The sequence below is a fragment of the Lucilia cuprina genome, chromosome 5 (assembly GCF_022045245.1).
Source record: "Lucilia cuprina isolate Lc7/37 chromosome 5, ASM2204524v1, whole genome shotgun sequence".
NCBI lineage: Eukaryota > Metazoa > Arthropoda > Insecta > Diptera > Calliphoridae > Lucilia > Lucilia cuprina.
Window position 1 is genome coordinate 4,593,745 of NC_060953.1, and position 14,753 is coordinate 4,608,497.

Consider the following 14,753-nt stretch of genomic DNA (forward strand, 5'->3'; position numbering starts at 1 on the left):
GGTCTTGTTATTATTAGAGCCAAATATAATTCAAATAGCTTTCTTAGTTTCCAAGTTATAAGATTTTGAATATTAAACAAAATTTTTTGGTAAAAAAAAATATTATTCTAAAAATTTGTACATTTTCAAATACCTATAACTTTATTATTATGACTTTATTATTATGGTATAATAACTAAAGGTCTTGTTATTATTAGAGCCAAATATAATTCAAATATCATTTTCAGTTTCCAAGTTATAAGATTTTGAACATTAAACAAAATTTTTGTTAAAAAAAATATTTTTTCAAAATTTTGTTTATATTCAAATGTTTATAACTTTGTTGTTAGAAAAGCTTTTTGAGCCAAACTTGTAGCAATTATACCTAAAGTTCTTGCTATTCTTATGCTACAAAAATAATTAAAATATCTTTATTATTACTAAAGTTATGAGACTATAAATGTTTAACATTTTTTGCATTATTTTGTAATTTTTCTTAATTTAAAAAAAAAAAAATTATTAAATTTCTTAAAATCTTTTACTCACTTTTTTTTCTAAAAACAATTTCTCTTTATTTTCATTTTTGACCAACTTTTTGTTGTTGTTATTATTATTGTATTTCTCTTGTTATTATTATGATTATTTTCGCTGTGTGTCTGTTTTTGGGGGGCGCTAGCTGCTCTTTTAAACTAGACAGACACCTTATGAAAGTTGTCTTCACTAAACTAAAAACTTGTTTGTTTGTGTGTGTGCTGTCTGTCTGTCTGTCCATACAAGCATGTTCAATGTTTAGTTTAACAGCTTGTTGGCTTAATTTTTCTCTAAAAACGCGCTCCAATTTATTTTTTGTTTTCTATTTTCAATTCAAACAATTTTTTTTTTATGTTCAGTTTTCATTTTCATTTGACCTGGTTTGTTTTGCTCCTCCTTAAGCGAGTTTGTAGTATTTGATTTTGAAAAAAAAAAAACGCCGGCTTTTTGTTTTTTTTTATATTGAAAGCTGCTTTTTAGAAGAAATGAAATGAAATGAAATGTAATAAAATAAATAAAAAAGAAAGAAAAGAAAAGTATGTCAGTAGTACTATTATTTACTATATGATGGTTTGGTTTGAAAGCTAGTAAAAATGTTTAAATGCTTTGGCTGGTTTCTTATGTTTTTTTTTTTGTATAAAAAAAGAGAGATTTCCTCTCACTTTGATTGGTTTGAAATCAATTAAAAATAGTTTTATTTTCAATCTAGTATTTCACTTTTTTATGAATATTAATTTGTTTTAAATAAAAGAGAAATCTTCTTTTTTGTATAAGAAAATTTAGTTTTACAGATTTATGGTTATTTTAATTTGTTTAAAGAATTTTTTAAAAATGTATAAGAATTTTTATAAATTTTTAAAGAATTTTTAAAAAAATTCAAAAAATTTTTTTTTAAATTTTGAAAATTTTTTCACTTTTTTTAAGATTTTTTTTAAAGAATCTTTATAATTTTTATGATATTTTTTATTTATTTTAAAGTTTAACTTGAGTTTGTTGGAGTTTTTAAATTTTGTTTAATTTGTGTGAAATATGTTAAAGTTATAACATTTTCAAAAAATGTGTAAAAAATATTAAGCTAAAACATGTTTTGTGTAAGAAATTCTAAATTTCTTTTAAGTTTTTTAGAATTTTTAAACAAATTTTATTTTAAAACAATGTTTAGGTTTAAATGATTAATTGTTATAAATTTCATTGGATTTAATTAATAATTGTTAAAGTTGTAAAAATTTGTAAAATTAAATTTTTTAACAAAATTTTAAAAAATTTTTAAAATTTCAAAAAATTGAAAAAATTTTAAATTAATTTATTTTAAATTTAAAAAAATTAAAAGAAAATTTATTTATTAGCTGTGTTTTTAAAATTTTATAAAGAAAATGTTTAAAAAAATTTCGAAAATTAAGAAAAAAATTGAAAAAATTTAAAAATTTTTCTTAATTTTGTTAAAAAATTACAAAAAAAAATCTTTCAATATTTTTTAAAGTTTTTTATTTTAAAACAAAGTTTATGTTTTCTACTTTACTTTAAAAAAATTTCTTTAAATTTTCTTAAAAATTTACAAAGTTATAAAACTTTGAAAATTTTGTAAAAAAAATTTTGAAATTTATTTTTATTTAATTAAAATTTTTTTAACTTTTGGCCTTAAATCTTTAATTTAATCTAATTTTTATTTAGCTCAAACATTTATCATTTTAATATTTACTTTCTTTTCAACCTCAATTTCTAAACACCCAAAAATTTAACACACACATTAACACACTTTAGTTAGGAATCAAAAAAAAAAAAGCTAACAAATCTAAAGATGAAATGTAAATAAATTAAAGTACATTTTGGCATTGATAAGAAGAAAGAAAACAGCTTCTTGAAGATCTTAACTTTCTTTCTTCTAGCTTGTGAACAAAACACACACACACACACGCTTCTTCTCATACGCTTTTTCTCTTCACTGTCTCTCACTCTCTACTACGCTCAATAATGAAAGTAACACAGCTACCACAATATAACAAACAAACAGTTTAACATAAACTACTTAAACAAAAAAATTTCTGGGTCATGACCTCTTAATCTAGAGTTTCTAAAACAAAAACAAAAAAAAATATTTTCTCAAAAAAACGTGACTTTTTAGTAACAGCAAAAAACCCCTCCAAAAAACAAATGTGGGTGAATAATTTTTGTGTAAAAAAATAGTTTTTTTATTATTGTTTAAACAGCAACAACAACAAAAAGAGAAAGTATAACAATAACAACAACTATTTATTAATATAAAAACAAAGACAGCTGTAAACTACAATTTGAACAAAACAGCAAACCAAGGCAATGACCTACTTAAAACATTACAAGCTTCCTTTTTGTAAAACCATAAGCTCCTTTCAAACAAAAACCCTTTTCAAAAGGTCCTTTTTTTCCAGCTGTTTATAATAAACTTAAAAAAAAAATACACCTGTTGTTGTTTTTTTGATAATTGTAATAATGTTGTTTTTGTTTTGTTTTTTCTCTATTTTTAGCGGTGCGATTTGGTCGTGTGCCGAAACGTGAAAAGGCTCGCATATTGGCTGCCATGCAACAGTCAACACAGAATCGTGGCCAACAACGAGCCTTGTCCGGTGAATTGGATGATCAACCGCGTCTATTGTCAGCCGTATTGAGAGCTCATTTGGAAACCTGTGAATTTACAAAAGAAAAGGTGGCGGCCATGCGTCAGAGAGCGCGTGAGTGCCCCTCCTATTCAATGCCCACATTATTGGTAAGTTAAAAAAAACATTAAAAAATTAGTCTTAAAAAATATTTTTAAATTTTTATTAAATTTCTTTAAGAAAATTTTGAAAAATACAAAAAAAAATTTAAATAATAAAAATTTTTAAAAAATCTTTAAAATTTTTTAAAAAAATATTTTAATAGTATTTTAAAGAATTTCTTTAGAAAATTGTTCAAATTTATATAGATTTATTAAAATTTTATTAAAAAACACTATATGTTTGTGGAAGCTTTTAAAGGAACTGTTTTAGTTTGAAGAAAAAAATCCCCCAAAATTTAGTTTTATATGAGGAAATTTTTTAAGAAATCATTTACCAGTATTTTTAAGAAATTTTTAGAAAATTTGTGAAAATTATAAAAAAATAATATTTTTTAAAAAAATTGTGTAATTTTTGGGTTTTTTTTTCATAAAATATCAAAAGTTTTGTTAAAGAAGTGGCGCCTCCGATAGGTTAGTGGTTAGTGCTCTAGTCTGGTAGACCGGAGGTGGTGGGTGGTTCGATTCTCATCTGTGGTACTGGTTAAGGAGCTCACGATAGAGGCCTAAGTGTATTTCTTCGGATTTGATGTATATATGTACATCTTCCTTTCAAACTAACTAAAGAATTTTAATTTAAAATTTTCTAAAAATTTCCCAGTATTGTTTAATTTTATTAAAATATAAAGAAATTTTGTTAAAAAGGTAAAAATTTTGTTTTAAACGGTTATTATTTAAAGAAAACTTTAATTTTCCTTGAAAAAATTTAACCAGTATTTTTAAAACAAATTCCCGCTATTTTTTAAAAATTTTTAAAAATTTAACCAGTATTTTTAAAACAAATTCCCGCTATTTTTTAAAAATTTTTAAAAATTTCAAAAAATGTTATTTAAAAAGGAATTCTAAAGAAAATTTATTATATAAATTTTCCCAGTATTTCTCTTTAATTTAATAAAACTAGTAGACATTTTGTTTAATTTTGTTTAAAAAAAATTTAAATTTTCTCAAAAATTCCCCAGTATTGTTTAGTTTTTTTTTGTTAAATATAAAGAAATTTTGTAAGAAATGTAAAAATTTTGTTGTAATCGATTACTATTTAAAGAAAACTTTAATTTTTCTTTGTAAAAAAATTTAACCAGTATTTTTTAACACAAATTCCTACTATTTTTTTAAATTTAAAAAAAAAAAAATTACACAAATTTCAAAAAAAAAAAAATTTATTTAAAAAGAAATTTTGAAGAATGTTTATTGTATATAAATAAAAATGTCTTAGTATTTGTGTTTAAATAGAGAAAACCTTTAGAAAATTTTAACCAGTATTTAAAAAAAAATTCCCACTATTTTTTTAAAATTTTAAAAAATTACAAAAATTTTAGTAAATTTTTTAATTAAAAAGAAATTTAAAATATTTAAATAAAATTTTCCCCGTATTTATGTTTAAATAAAGAAAATTATTAGAAAATTTTGTTTATTTTGTTTATTTTGTTTTTAATTTTACAAAAATATTTATATGGAAAAAATTCAAATTTTTAAAAAAATTCCCAGTATTTTTCATATTTTTTTTTACTTTAACTTTAAGTTTCGTTTTATAAAATATGGGTTTTTTATGTAGCGTTTTGTAAAATACGTTCTTGTTTTAAAAAATTCAAATTTTCAAAAATTTCCCGTTATTTTTTTATAAATTTTTTTACTTTAAGTTTCGTTTTATTAAACTGTGAGTTTTCAATGTAGCGTGTTATAAAATTCGTTCTTGTTTTAATTTTGATGTGATATTAAGAGTTCTGGTTTAATTTAAAATTACCTTTAACAAAGTTTAAAAACAAGGTTAACAACTAGTATTTGTAGTCTTATTAACATATTTGTATCTTTTTTTTTTTAATGTTTAAACTTAATTTACTAAAAGAAACCTTTTAGATTTTCAATGTTTTTTTTTGTATTTATTTTTTTTTTTTTTTTTTTTTTTTTTTTTTTTTGAAAAAGGTGTTAATCACAAAGTTTGTGTGTTATTTTAAGTGTAAAACTTAAATTGTATGTTTTAAGATTTTTAAACCAGGAAATTATTTTAAATAAGATTTTTCTTCATTAAAAACTCAGCCTTCATTGATATTAAACAAATAATTAGTAATAAAATTATGTTAAAATACACACACACATACAACTATACAGCTTATGATAACAAGGTTTTTTCTTTAATAAGTAATATTTTTGTTTTAATTAGAATTTTTCTTTATATATTTTTATTTTATTTTTTTATTGCCACACAAATGACTCAATTTTATAGTTTTTTTTTGTAGGTGATTGTTTTTGTTAAAACTGATTAGAAATTTTTTTTTAAACTATACTTTATTCTCTGGTATTATTATAGAGAAATGTAAATGTCATGTGAATTATAAAAAAAAGCTAAAAAAATATTTCCTTATTTATTAGTAAATATGCAATTTTATTTGCAAGGTTGTTTATAGAAAGACAGCAGCAGCAATAGTCATTTTAAATTATATTGTTTATTAAGTCTATTAAATTAATTTACAGAAATTTCTAATCATAACTATTAAATTAAAACCCAGGGGATGTTTGTTCACAACCCTTTTGTTTACCCCCTAACTTTCTCTTCTTTTTCTCGATTTTTTTTTTTTTTTTTTTTTGTTAATTTATTTGTTATATCAAAGTTCTAAACTTTTTTTTTTATTATTTAGAATATATTGTTATTGTTTGTGTTTAGCTTTATTGTTTGTATTGTATAGATACGAAATTTTGTGTTAAACAAAAAAAAAAAAAAAAAAAACTTTTCAAGGTTAAAAAATAACACTCATCAAGGTCGTCTGTGCTGCGTTCTTTTTTTTTCAATAATAAAATTTTTATATAAAATTCTGACATGTGCAAATTTCTATATAAATATTAAACAACAACAAGAAAAATAAAAAGATTAATAACATTCTCTTTAAATATGAAATTAGTTAAAAATTTCCTTTATACAAAAAAATACCTGTCATAGTCCCTCTAATGGCAAATATTTCCAATATAAAAACTTGCTCTAACTAATCTTGTTTTTTTTAAAAAACAATTATTTCTCTTTATTTAATTTATTTTCTTTAATTATTTATAATTAAAAATAATTTCTTTTTTTTTGGTGTTTTTATTAAAAAAATTAACACTTGCTGTTGATGACTAAAACCAAAACGTAACAATAGATTTAAATATATATTCATTTAACAACAACAATATTAACTAAATAACTCTGCTTAAACAAAACAAAAAATGACGTTCTAACTGACCTTGGCTAAATTAAAAATAAGAATATATTTTATAAAATTAATTTGTTAATAAATGTTTATCTTTAAAGACAGAAAAAAAACAACAAAATTAAACAAATAACAAAAAAGTTTAACAAAAAAAAGAGAGAAAACCTTTTACTTATAACAACAAAAAAAACACTAAATAAATTTAACTTTTCTTCCAAAAAAGTTATTAAACAAAATACTGGTTTAATTTTTTTAAATTTTTATGGCAAAATTTACTTTTGTAAAACCCTAATAATTTTAAGAATTTTTTAAATTTTTCTAAATTTTTTTAAAATTTTTAAAAATTTTTTTAATAAAATACTGATTTTTTATTTTTAAACAAAACTATTACTTCTCTAAAAAAAACACTAAATTTTTATAATTTTTTCAAAAATAGTTAATGTTAAAGTAATTTTTAAGAAATTTTTTAAAACAAAAATTTTATTTTCTATTTAGTTAAAAAAAATACTGGGAAAATATTTTAAATTTTATTATAAAACTTAAAAAATTAACAAGAAAACAATTTTTTTTTATAATTTTAAATTTTTTTCTAAAAATACTGTTTTTTATACAAAGCTTAATACTGGGTTTTTATTTAGATTTTTAAAGCTTCATTTGTTCTCATTATTTTTTGAAATAATTTTCTAGAATTTTTGTTTTTTTATAAAAGCAGTTTTTATGTAAATTTTTTAAAATACTGGGAAATTTCTTTTTATTTTTTTTTGTTAATTTCTTTAAATTTTTTAAGGTTTAATATTTTTCTAATTTTTTTTAATAATTTTAAAAGTTAAAGCAAATTAAAGAGATTTTTTTTGTTTAAAAGAAATTTCTTTTTAAAAAACTGGTTTTCTTTATAAAGCTAAATACTGGGTTTTTTTGAAACTTTATTAGGCTTTAAATGTTGCTATTTAGTGTATTATTTTTTAAAGTATTTTTATAGAATTTTTCTTCTTATATAAAAGCAGTTTTTATGTAAATTTTTAAAAAATACTGTGAAATTAATTTTTTCAATTTTGTTTTAATTTCTTTAAAATTTTTTTAAATTTTTCCATTTTTCTTAATTTTTATAATAATTTTAAAAGTTAAAGAAAAATATAGAGAATTTTTTGTTGCATTTTAATATTTTTTTAAAATACTGGTTTTTTATATTAAGCTAAATACTGGTTTTTATAAAGCTTTTTAAGGATTTATTTGTTCTCATTTATTGTATTATTTTTTAAAGTATTTTTCTAGAATTGTTGTTTTTTTACAAAAGCAATTTTTATGTAAATTTTTTAAAATACTGGGAAATTAATTTTTTGAATATTTAACATTTTTTTAATTTCTTTAAAATTTTTTTCAATTTTATAATTATCTTTTAAGCTAAAGCAAAATATAGAGAATTTTTTTGTTTAAAAAAGTTTCTTTTAAAAATACTGGTTTTTTATATTAAGCTAAATACTGGGTTTTGTAAAGCTTTTTAAGGCTTCTTTTATTATTATTTGTTGTATTACTTTTTAAAGTATTTTTCTAATATTTTTGTTTTTGTACAAAAGCAATTTTTATGTGAATTTTTTAAAATACTGGGAAATTTCTTTTTGTAATTTTTAAAAAATTGTTTTAATTTCTTTAAAAAATTTTAAGTTTTAAAATTTTTTCTTACGAATTATTAATTCAAAAGTTATTAGTAACTAAAAAGTATTAGGTTTTCATTAATACTGGGTTTTTAAAGCCAAATACTGGTTTTTATATATTTTAAGAAAATTTTAAGAGTTTTTAAGAATTTCTTAAGAATTTAAGGTTGGTCTTGTTAAAACTTTGCAATTTCTTTTAGTTTTTGTTTATGTTGTAAACATTAATACTGGGATTTTGTTGTGTTATTTTCTTTGTTGTTTTTTTATTTCCGGTTTAAATTTCACACTTTTTGCTTATTTCTGCACCGGTATTTTTAGTATATATGTGTTTTCTTTGTGTCTTTGATATTTTACTTACAATGCCGGCAATTTGCACTTGACCAAGGCTAAATATTATTAAATGCTCTTGTTTTTTTGTTTGCTCTCTTTCTTCTCGCTCTCTCTCTCTCTCTGTAGAATGCAAAATATTAAAATAGTTTTTGTTTAATTTCTTTAGTCTAACTTTTTTGCACGTGTAGTGGTTTTTTTTTCTAGTCTATATAAAAATTTCAAGGTTAATTTTATATTTATATATATTTTGTTTATAATTTTGCTATTTTATCTATTAGTTTTCTTTTTTTTGTTGATGTAGAATAACTAGAAAAAGATTTATTTTTTTCTAAACAAATGACGTCACTTGTGGGCATATTTAATCATAAGTAAATTTGCTTGACAAAACCGGAAAAGAAATAGTAGTTTTGTGTAGCAAAATGATGAAATAAAAAAGTTTTACCTTGAACTTTTTAAAGGTTTATTAACCTTGACTTTTACATAGTTTTGCTGGCAAGCTCTTTAAATGTCATTAGAAAATGTCATTTTGTAGGCGTGTTTGTTATTAATATTGATTTCTTTCATTGATATTTCTATTACAAATAATTACAATTCGTTTTCCTGTTGACCTTCGCGTGAACTTATTTAATAACTGTTGTGTACAACAACAACAATCATAATAATAATAATAATATATTAATTTCCTTAAAACATGCAAGGTTTTTCCGCATTTTCATCATTTAGATTAGAACGAACATCTGTTAAGCTGTTGCTCATGTATATTTTCTGTTCATTTTCTTTATCTTTTCAGGCCTGCCCTCTTAATCCCGCCCCTGAACTACAGTCCGAACAGGAATTCTCCCAGCGTTTTGCCCATGTTATACGTGGTGTTATTGACTTTGCTGGCATGATACCCGGCTTCCAATTACTATCACAAGATGACAAATTCACCCTTCTAAAGGCTGGTCTCTTTGATGCTTTATTCGTGCGCTTGATTTGCATGTTTGATAATTCCATAAATAGCATTATCTGTCTAAATGGTCAGGTTATGCGTCGTGATGCTATACAGAATGGTGCCAATGCTCGCTTCCTGGTAGATTCTACTTTCAATTTTGCCGAACGCATGAATTCCATGAATTTAACAGATGCCGAAATTGGTCTATTCTGTGCTATTGTCTTGATAACACCCGATCGGCCGGGTTTGCGCAATATTGAATTGATCGAGAAAATGTATAGTCGCTTGAAGGGTTGTCTGCAGACTATTATCAATCAAAATCGTCCTGATCAGCCGGATTTCATGAGCAAGTTACTGGAGACTATGCCCGATTTGCGCACTTTGAGTACTTTGCACACAGAGAAATTGGTGGTTTTTCGCACAGAACACAAGGAACTGTTGCGTCAACAAATGTGGTCGATGGAGGATGAACAGCCCTCTTTATCCAAGAGTCCGCATAATTGGGAAGATCAACGCATGGAGGTGGGTGAAGCTAAAAGTCCTTTGGGTTCGGTTTCTAGCACAGAGTCCAATGATTTGGATTATCCAGCCGCCAGCACTACCACAAATAATACCAGCTCAGCTAATAAACATCTCAATCATTTGCTACCCCAACAGACCTCTTCTTTGGCTTCTTCGGCTCCCTTGTTGGCCGCCACCTTGTCCGGTACTTGCCCTCTACGCAATCGTGCCAATTCCGGTTCGTCCGGTGATTCCACCAATGAATTGGATATGGTGGTGGGCAGTCATGCTCATTTAACCCAAAATGGCTTAACCATTACACCCATTGTCCGAGCTCATTCCCACCAACAGCTGCATCATCATTTAACAGCAGCGGCCAATGCTACACATCGTTATCGCAAACTAGACTCACCCACCGACTCGGGCATCGAATCGGGCAATGAGAAGAATGAGTGCAGTAAAAATGTTAGCTCGGGCGGTTCCTCTTCCTGTTCCAGTCCTCGTTCCAGTGTGGATGATGCTTTGGACTGTAATGTGGTTGAGGGTCAAAACAATAGCGGCACACAAGTAACGGTTTCGGTTTCGCCCGTCAGATCACCACAACCTTTGAGTCAACAGCCAGCCAGTTCAACGTCCAATAGCAACAACTCTTCTGCTAATTCTACGCTTAACTTAAAAAGACAAATTGTAGATGATATGCCCGTGTTGAAGAGAGTATTACAGGCTCCTCCTTTATATGATACGAACTCTTTAATGGATGAGGCCTATAAGCCACACAAGAAATTCCGCGCCTTAAGGCATAGAGAATATGAATGCACGGAGGCTGATGCCAGCAGTTCTACACAAATTACAATGCCGCAATTACCCGCCTCTTCAAACAGTCCCCCACATCATAATGCCCAAAGTCCACCACCACCAGCCAGCAGCAGCAGCAGTAGCATAAACTCAACAGCAGCTATAAATCCAGCTGCTTCAACGCAACAGCCGGTTTTACTGGTGCCACAGGCCACGCATTCCCCGCCTAATCCCTTGTCGGCCTCACCACCAGCCATTGCTCAACACCAAAGCCAATTGCATATGCATTTGACCAGACCCACACCCACCAATTCGAATGCGGCTTCTACACAACAACAACAGCAGCAGCAGACTTCTTCTTTGTCCAGCACCCACTCGGTTTTGGCGAAATCTCTAATGGCCGAGCCACGCATGACTCCCGAACAAATGAAACGCTCGGATATTATACAAAACTATATAATGAGAGATACTCAGCCCTCGGCCAACTCTTCGAATGCTTTACTTGTATGCTCGCCTCATGGACCTGGCAGTCGCAGTCCGGCTCCTTTGCATCATCAAATGCAAATGCACAATTTGTATAGCAATGGCAGCAATTCGCCCAACTCCAGCACTTCACCACACAACAATTGCAATTCACCCTCCACCACCACCAGCAATGCGGGACTTAATAACAATCTAGCCTCACCGCCCAGCAGCAGCCCGGCGGCAGCACGTTGGCCCGGACATTCCGTTATAACCACCACCACCATTAATCAACGCCAGCAATCGGTGTCGCCCAGCAGTAATGGCTCTTCTTCGTCATCTTCCTCCACCTCTTCAACATCTTCTTCATCATCGTCTTCTTCCTCCGCCTCCTCTTCGAACTCATCATCAGCAGGTTGTCAGTATTTCCAGTCGCCTCACTCCACCTCAGCCTCGGTCTCACCGCCACGTCCCTCGCCCTCACAAATGAATACACCTCCTCGTCTACTTGAACTCCAGGTGGATATAGCTGATTCTCAACAGCCTTTAAATTTGTCCAAGAAATCACCCACACCACCACCCAGTAAATTGCAAGCTTTAGTGGCAGCTGCCACAGCGGCTCAACGTTATCCCACGGTCTCCGCCGATGTTACCGTAACAGCCACCTCCAGCAATAATGGCAACAATAACAACAGCAACAACAACAACACCACCACAGCAGCAGCCGCCTCCACTACAACAACAACACTACAGCAAAAAGTTATGTTAGAGGCGTAAGTGTTAAAAGCTTTATGCTGGTTATCATAAATAAAGCTTTGTAATCAAAGGAAAGTGTTTAAGCTAGAGAAAGTTTAAATTTTTTTCGTAAGAGAAAGAGAGAATGAGAGAGTAAAGCTTTTGAAACCTTTTAAAGCTGTTTACAGTATTTATTTTGTTTTAGTTGGCTTTTGTTGTAAAGGTTTTTATGTTTAAGCAAGAGAATGCACTCTCTCTCTGTCTCTCTTTCAAGCAAACAAAACTTTCCTTGTGTAAAGTTCTTTATCTAAAGAAGAGAATTTGTGTAAAAAAATTATAAAACAAATACAATTTTAAATGATCGAGACTGAAAAACCAACAAATTACCATTTAACATTTAAACAAACTTTAAACAAACAAAAAAAACAACAGAAAATCATTTAGCAAAAAACAACAAAAAAGGTTTAATTATTTATTAAAAACAAACAATTTCCTTAAAATTTAAACCTTTTTTTTAAATAATTTACAGGGGCGGGCAAACCTACTAAAGGAAAAAGAAAAGTTATAAAATAATTTTTTTTAACAATTTTGCTGTTAATTATAATATTTAAAAAAAAAACTATAAATTATAATAAAAGAAAAATATTTATTGTACAAAGTTAATCTTAAATAATTATAAAAAAAAACAAAATCAAATGCATGCAATTTAAGAAAAAAAAAAGAAAATTGTCCTTATTAATTATTAAAAACAAAAAATTAATGTTATTTAAAAAAAACACAATTTTTAAACTTTAAGCTTGTATTAATTAAAACAAAAAATTAATTATAAAACAAATTACACACACACACAAATTTGTAATTATTAAATGTATTAATTGATTTTTTTAAAAAAAAACCTATACTTAAACTTAAAACTAAAAAAAAATAATTTAATTTTAAGTTTCTTTTTCAAATTTAAAAAAAATTATGGTTTCTAAAACCTTTTGTTTTTTTTTTTGTTAAAAAAATATTTAAAAACATTTTTTTCCAAAAGATGATTTTTTTTGTATAAAATTTTTAAGAAAAAAACTCTGCGAGTTGAAAATTTATTTTAATTTCTTTTTTTGAATTATAAAAAAACTGCTTAAACAACAAGTGGCAAAATATTATTATTTTTAAAATTTCTTAAGATTTTTAACTATTAATGTTTAATTTTAAAACTTTTCTTTTCTTTTTAAATAATAATAAAAATACTTCTTTAATGTTTTGTTTTTATTTTCTTTTTTATTTTAATATTTTGTTTTTTTATTGTATTTAATTATATTATTATTATTTAATTTTAAGTTTTATTTTATTAAGTTTATTTACTATTATTATCACATTTAAGTTTGTATAGTAACAATTTTTATTATTAATTATATAAAAAAAACAACTACAACAACAACAAAAAACAAAAAAACCTATATAAAAAAAACAAATTTCCAATTTTATTTTTCTTAAATAAAATAAAAAACAATTTTTTTAAAAATCCTACAAAAAAAAAAAACACAAGTTAATCTTTTTATTTCTTTTTGGTTTTTCTTATTTATCAGTTTGGTTTATTAATTTTGATTTGATCTATTAGGAGTTTTCATCACAAAATCCAACTGAATACTGCCTGCAGCCATTTTGCTTAAGTGTCTAAAAGTCTTTTAAGAAAAACTTAAAGGAGTTTAAACATTCAGTTCAAAAAGTTTCAAGAAATCTTGCTGAATTGCTTAAAAATAGAAAGATTTATAGTCTTCAAGTTAATTTGGAACACAACAGCTTTGCTTAAGTGTCGAAACTGCTGTCCAAATCTTCTAACAAAACAATTTTTGAAGTAGTTTGGATTTCAGTTAAAAACGTTTAAAAAATCTTGTTGTATTGCTTAAAAACAGAAAGATTTATAGTCTTCAAGTTAATTTGGAACACAACAGCTTTGCTTAAGTGTCGAAACTGATGTCCAAACCTGTAAACAATATAATTATTGAAGAAGTTTGAAATTAAGTTAAAAAGGTTTAAGAAATCTTGTTGATTTGTTTAAAAAGAAATTGTTTCTATTCTGCAAGTAAATTTTGATCGCAGATGCTTTGCTTAAGTGTCTAAAAGGTTGTCTAAACCTTCTAACAACACAATTATTAAAGTAGTTTGAAATTTAGTTCAAAAAGTTTAAGAAATCTTGTTGATTTGTTTAAAAAGTGAATGGTTTCTATTCAGCAAGTAAATTTTGCTCACAGCGGCTTTTTGCTGAAGTGTCGAAATTACATTTAAAATCTTAATTTAAAAGTAAACTTTAAAGAAGGACGTTATTAAGTTGAAAGTCATAAGAAATATTTTTGATTTGGTGCTGTTGCGTTGCTTAAGTGTCTAAATGTCTCTTGAAAACTTCATATGAAAAACAAGTTTAAAAGAGAAAGTAATTGAGTTAAAAGGTTAAATCTTCTTGAATTCATGAAAAACTTAATGTATTTAGATGTTTACTTAAAAATAGTTCGAAACAACTTTTGCTTAAGTGTCCAAATGACTTTTAAAAAATTCATTTTTAAACAAGTTTGTCAATGAAAGCAATTGAGTTCAAAAGTTAAAAGAAATCATCTTGAATTCCTTAAAAAGAATATGATTTTCGTTGTTCAAGTAAAATTTGTTCACAGCTGCTTTGCTGAAGTGTCTTTATAGCTTTTGAAAACTTCATTTAAAAAACAAGTTTGAAGAAGAAAGTAATTGAGTTAAAATGTTTAAATTTCCCTAAAAACATGATATCTTCAACTGTTTACATTAAATTAGTTCGAAACTGCTTTGCTTAAGTGTCTAAATGGGTTTTAATAACTTCATTTTAAAACAATTTTTAAGGAGAAAGTAATTGAGTT

The 14,753-nt window shown here is 25.6% G+C and overlaps 1 protein-coding gene across 3 annotated transcripts in view; it reads left to right on the forward strand.

Annotated features, from left to right (window-relative positions):
• Window positions 1–12,211, forward strand: part of LOC111685948 (ecdysone-induced protein 75B, isoforms C/D-like) — an 84,267-nt gene extending 72,056 nt beyond the window's left edge. For all 3 annotated transcript variants that reach the window (XM_046951204.1, XM_046951203.1, XM_046951205.1), the window contains 2 exons: window positions 3,012–3,250; window positions 9,250–12,211. In XM_046951204.1, the coding sequence (XP_046807160.1) occupies window positions 3,012–3,250; window positions 9,250–11,928 (2,918 nt within the window). In that variant the 3' untranslated portion in view covers window positions 11,929–12,211. The remainder of the gene's footprint in view (window positions 1–3,011; window positions 3,251–9,249) is intronic.
• Window positions 12,212–14,753: the final 2,542 nt, after the last annotated feature.